At 39.2% G+C, this 6000-nt stretch overlaps 1 protein-coding gene across 1 annotated transcript in view; it reads right to left on the bottom strand.

Annotated features, from left to right (window-relative positions):
- LOC145452590 (uncharacterized) overlaps positions 1-5746 on the bottom strand; it is a 13570-nt gene extending 7824 nt beyond the window's left edge. Inside the window, exons 1-5 of the mRNA XM_080330781.1 lie at positions 5629-5746; positions 4862-5004; positions 4283-4389; positions 3254-3368; positions 2440-2558 (exon numbers count right to left, since the gene is read on the bottom strand). Coding sequence (XP_080186907.1) covers positions 2440-2558; positions 3254-3368; positions 4283-4389; positions 4862-5004; positions 5629-5701 — 557 coding nt within the window. The 5' untranslated portion in view covers positions 5702-5746. The remainder of the gene's footprint in view (positions 1-2439; positions 2559-3253; positions 3369-4282; positions 4390-4861; positions 5005-5628) is intronic.
- Positions 5747-6000: the final 254 nt, after the last annotated feature.

Consider the following 6000-nt stretch of genomic DNA (forward strand, 5'->3'; position numbering starts at 1 on the left):
TAGCAGTTGCTTGCTTGACAGACCATGTAAAGGAATGGTAGGACCATTCATCCATACATAAGTGATTTGAGAGCACAGCTATGGTGTGGATTCACGGCGGTGACCTGATTTCCAAGGTCACAATCGATCCATCTCAAGAGCAACACAGGAGTTTGAACGATCATATGTGCAATTCAATCTTATATTCCGTGAATTCAATTTGAATCTACCGAAAGTGTGATGCATCCATTAGAAGATGTTATTACAAACTTCACCTCAAAGATGAGCTCATAAAAGAGACACTCGAGTACACTAGTGCTTTGCATAAGTGGATAACTGGAGGGAATTTCCAATCAAGACCGCGCTGCTTCTAGCAATGACAAATAAAATCTATTGAAGTCTTTGTATATTGTTCCACATTGTTGAACGTAACAACAAATGCAAAGATAAATGAATGAAAAAATGTGAGACAGTCATAAGAGCATTTAAAACTCAATGCATCCACTCTGTCAGCCAGAATATTGACTACGTGATTCAATCATCTGATGTAATTAAGCTAACAACATCAAAGAAGCGAAGCCAGAACAAACTCCATTTCCACTTCACTGCATCACTAGCCTATTGGGATTGTCTGTGATTTGCAACAGTGACCGCAAATCCCATCGAGGTGTTTGACATTTACTCGCAAGCCGTTTTCGTCATGTAATCTCAAAATTAGAGGGCATTTGCGTAACACGGGCGTGAGTGCAACAAAGTAAACAGGGGTGTTCCAGGAAAAACCCTAGGCTCAAATCGTGTTACACGGAAATCCAGAGACATGCAACGTGCGAGTGCTTCCAGAAATCAATCAAGCAGCGGGTAAATCGTCTCTACCTTGGAGACAAAAGGATAACGTGGAGATCATTACGAATTATACACACAGCCCGAGGTGATGAAATATATTTAACCAAAAAAAAATGTTACAATCTCCAGGAGATTCCTAAACCATAATCTAATCCCCGGTTTACATCATTTGACAGCCTTCATGGTTATAGTGGGTAAAAGTCACATAATAAACTTGTCAGTTTCCACACAATATCCCATAGAATGTGATGCAAAACAGTCATGATACCATGGGGTTGGTAGACGATTTGAATAAACACAGATTCTTTCACCGAGTATGCCTGCTATTGAAACGGTTTTACTCCAACAAAACTCGTACTTATTATCACCGGCGTAACAGTACAGGAGTTAACAATATGAAAAATAAATACATTTTAAAATATGTGACTCTCTGAGACTGCCTCCGTATGATGAAGAGTGTATTTTACTACACTTAGTCATGCCAGTGTCATTTATATCAACATAATCATCATCATCATCATTATTATATTATACCGTATGCACATAAGCACTATAGAGAGTGGCAATGTAGCAAAAGCATTTCGGATACAATCACAATACGGTGGGTTGGACCATACAAATCATGCTCGAATAAATTTTAGTTTTCCACAGCAAACTAACCGTACAACACAAACACGCATCCCCAAACTGAGCAAGTGAACATACGCAAGAGAAAAAGTACTGTCTCTATGCAATGTGACTATGCCGATGTACATGAATCCTAGTTATCGGCAGGGTTGTCCTGACTCGACTCGAGTCTGACTCAAGTCACGATTTTCTGATGACTCGAGTCATTTTCTCAAAATACGCAAATGACTCGAGTCGAGTCAATTTTTGCATTGACCGACATTTCATTGCAATTTCGAAGAATAGTAAAGTAACCACCCTCTTGGCATTTCGTCTAATGGTACTGGTACTTGAAAATGCGACCAGAAACTGCCAAAAGTGAGGAATATTGGTGTATTATAAATGCGAACCCTTCGATATCATCAAACATAGTTATAAGAAGTGGATTAAAAAAACTGTAACTGGAAACTGAGCAGTCAACACAATGACTTGGACTCGAACTCGAGTCATAATATCATGACTCGAACTTGGCCCTCTGCTCGCTGACTCGGACTTGACTCGGTGGTGAATTGAAAATGACTCGACTTGACTCGAGTAAAAACTATAAAAGTGAGATTGACTTGTGACTCGGAGCCTTGCGACTTGGTTACAACCCAGGTTATCGGTCAGTGACCCATATCTAAGACAAGCCATTTGCAGCCCTATTAGAAGTGCCAAAGCAGTGGGCATCCAAAAAGAAGATTAGGCATACAGAATATCCATCTCGCTACCAGCGTCAATAATAATACTCCGGGAAACTTGCCAGTATGTGCCTGATTCCTTTTCCAGCACTGAAACCTAATGACTCATGTATTCCTTTCCATAGTTCCTGTTATCCACGCAGAATGCATCATCTTAGGAACAGTAAATCTGTTACATTTGCCCAATCCCCATCAAAACATCAACCTGTTGCTTACACGCATTGAAACACAGAACTACATCACATAATTAGCAATACATTGGGACACTTACTTTGCGGATTCAATCACTTCAGGCACGTTTGGAGTGCTGATATCGTTTCTGGAGATTTCTTCTCTGATCTCAAAGGCAATTTTGAACGATTGCGCGACAGTGAACGTGAGTGACTGAGCCTGGAATACAACCCGTATCAAGTTATAGTATGCCTTTCAATTTATTTAGTGGCCAGGATGAAGAACGATATGAAAGAAATATGAAGTATACCGGAAGTACATATTGCAAAAACTTTCCGCTGGATATCGGCAAAGCCGGTCAAAGGAGTCAGCTTTGGTACTTAAGAAGTAAGGCCATATATTTCTACTCCATTAAAATTTCTGATTTTCGAGTGGACATAGACTATGATGGTTTGAAAAGTGCACAAGAAGTATCAAAAAGTGGATTTGGTCGAGGGTTCGCATACTTTCTGGTAATTGGAAGTGGCTGTACTTCGTTACTGACCACCTCTTAATTTAGGCACCACAAATCGCGTCTATCCAGCCCAGATTCAGTTTGTAGCATCATCAATAACTCTGGGGGAGTTGGTTTGGGCAATTGGTTAATGACAATGACACAATAAGGCGCCGGTTCCAGTCTGGACTCCTCCCCCTCAGTATCGCAGATTATAGATCATACAGCTAGAAAGAACCGGCAAACGACGCATGTAAGGGGGGAAAATAAAGGGGGAATTTTTTCGTTTATAAAAATGAATGAACGAACGAAGAAGTGTCAAAGAGCAATTACGGACAATATCAACGACACTAGTTTATGGTTTGCTACACTCCCACTCTTCAGGAGCATCACTGGCATTTTAAACCTTTCAAAGCCTTACCTCTTTCACACTGTTGCAAAGGTAAGCGTGGCATTCCATTGTCTTATTATCATGACTCTGCGCAACGAACGCAAATATTTTAAGATGATGCTTCAACGCCGCGCAATACGATATCCTGCAATTCAAGCAGAAATTAACACGCACATGTCACCAGAGAAACAAAATACTGATAAGGTAGTCGGCATACTGTCACAAGATTCATAAGAAAAAAATACATGGATATAGTGTTGTTTCATTAGAAATCACTAAAATTATGTAAGAAATCAATCGGATGGAGTGGAATGTGGATCAGAAGAGACAAGACCCACGGTGGCTGATAGTTTTATATGGCAAGTGATGGATGGCATGTCTTCTATTCTATGTTTTGATAGTTAGCTCACAGGTCTGTCATCAGCAGCCAGCTCACATTAAAGCCGTTGGTTACATTTGTGCAAATGAGGAATCAACCAATCTACCTTGATACTATATTGAGCATGTCACTCATGGAGGAGATAGAAAAATGGATAACTTTGATCAAGCCTGACCGACAGTCGTATTGTTACTAAAACAGGTCACAAAGGCAAACAAGAAATATCCGGATCATTAAAAAACAAAAACGGTAAAATAATATCAGATCTTCTTCGCCTGATATGTACACACACCTAAAGCTACACCTGAAGAACGGCACGAGAATAGACTTATCTAGCGGCAGCTGCGTGGTCCATCGCATGTCAATACATTTAAGATTTACTAACAACATGGCTATAGAAAGACACAAGTAGGTAAAACAGGATCGACATTTAATTCCCTAACAAATCGCACAAGGAGTGTCCTCAATCCTTTGAAATGTGACGTACATGAAGATGGTTCAATGTCAAAAAAAAAACACAACGATACACTTCAAATCAATGTTAAAACGTGACTAAGCCGTTACACAACATTAAAAGCTACAGACAAACAGACACATTCGTTTATTTCATTATGAATCCGTTACACACACCGTACTCAATATCCATGAAATAAGGCACCGGTAATCAATATAGTGTTTACCTGTGGATTGAAATATCACCAATCAGTTGTGTTGAACGAGGATCAAAAACTTGGATCCCATTAGATGACACCACCAGCTGAACGGACTGTTTCTTGTTACCTTTCGCCTGAAATTTGGATTTTGTATGACCTACACCACGCCATGAGAACTCAAGAAAATATCCAAGATAGAATAGCATATAGGCTAAATCACATAATGACAATTTATGTCAAGTACGGCTGTTGTACACTGTGCAGTACACAATAGTGCACAGCGGCTAAAAGTCCATTTTCGATATAAACGAGTTGTAAAGAGGTATAACATAGTGGTGTAGGCCCTGCAGTGCGATTTTTATAATCATATTCCCAGAGTTGCAAAGAGGTACCATAGCATAGTCGGCCCTGCAGTGCAATTTATATGATCATATTCCAAGCATAAGATGAGCTTACTGACAAAATTTGGTTGAAACAAGTGGTTGATTGCACCGACGACAAACCATAATGACAAACCTATAAATCACGTGCCCAAAATTTACTGCAGTGATTAATCATGAAACTGGATAATTTTTATTAATGAACAGCCCAAACTCCAACTCATACCATATTTACGATTCGCTGTACTGCCGTTGATGATACTTCTTCACCTTGCGGCTCAGTAATGAGTGTCATGCCCAGATATTTTGCATTGAACCTCATCCCGTCTTGGATAGGCTCTCGTGTATCAAACCATTCTTCATCGAGTTCTTAAAATATCAGGAGTTAGCAAGCTGTAAATCCATAATATTTGGGTACATATTGTTGCTTGAATCCAGTGAATGCATTTGCTGCTTCGTTTGAAATAAATTTGTGTATGCCTGCAATAGGGCCAGAGGGATTTATTGTTATCTTGAGTCCTCGCCCAATTACGATCAAAGAGCCACTGATACACGTTTATACCTCAATTACCTATTGGTAATATTGAAAAAAATGTACATACCAGGATTTACATATCATTGAGTTATGAATATCATCTGAAAATGACTAATCTATGACAGCATACTTGCAAAAAGAGTGACACATCATCCATTACAAGATAGCAAAAAATGAGAACAATAAGATCTTAGGACGTAATAGTGCACTTATCCTTTATTCATGAATTCATTCTTCGATTTTGTGTCTATGGAATAACTTGACGTATGCAAGTTCCGGCTAAAATTTGACTAGTGGAATCACTGTGACAGACTGATATTTTGGTAGCACGATAGATTAGGTAGGCCTACAGCGGTACAGCATTTCAGAAGTTCAATACCCAACAACGAATGTAAATCTTCAGTTATCACATAGCTACCAAAACCATAAGGTCCGATTGCGGTGAGAAAATAACTTACTCTTATGCTTTGACTTCTTAATTTTAGCCGCTGGATACTTCAAAGATTGCGATACGGTCCTGAGAGCAGACATTATCCTTGTGGCTACGACGAAATTTGTAATTATAAAATGCAACTCCTAAAAAGCAGAGAAAATTTACACTATGCTGAGAGCACTTTAATCCACAGTTTTCTGTTCCAGTACCAATATAACACAATGTTATAGAAAGCACAATTATTCCTGTGCAGTATAAGCAGTTGTAGCAAATTATTTATGGATCACAAGGAGCATGTCTTATCAAAACATACGGTACATTGAAAGTACGAATGTTAACCGGTACAAAGGCTATAAAGACAGAGCATCCATACTGCATCAGGTGGATGTAATCGTAC

This window comes from Botryllus schlosseri, chromosome 12 (genome assembly GCF_051294905.1).
Source record: "Botryllus schlosseri isolate E-star chromosome 12, Bs_hap1, whole genome shotgun sequence".
In the NCBI taxonomy this organism is placed as follows: domain Eukaryota; kingdom Metazoa; phylum Chordata; class Ascidiacea; order Stolidobranchia; family Styelidae; genus Botryllus; species Botryllus schlosseri.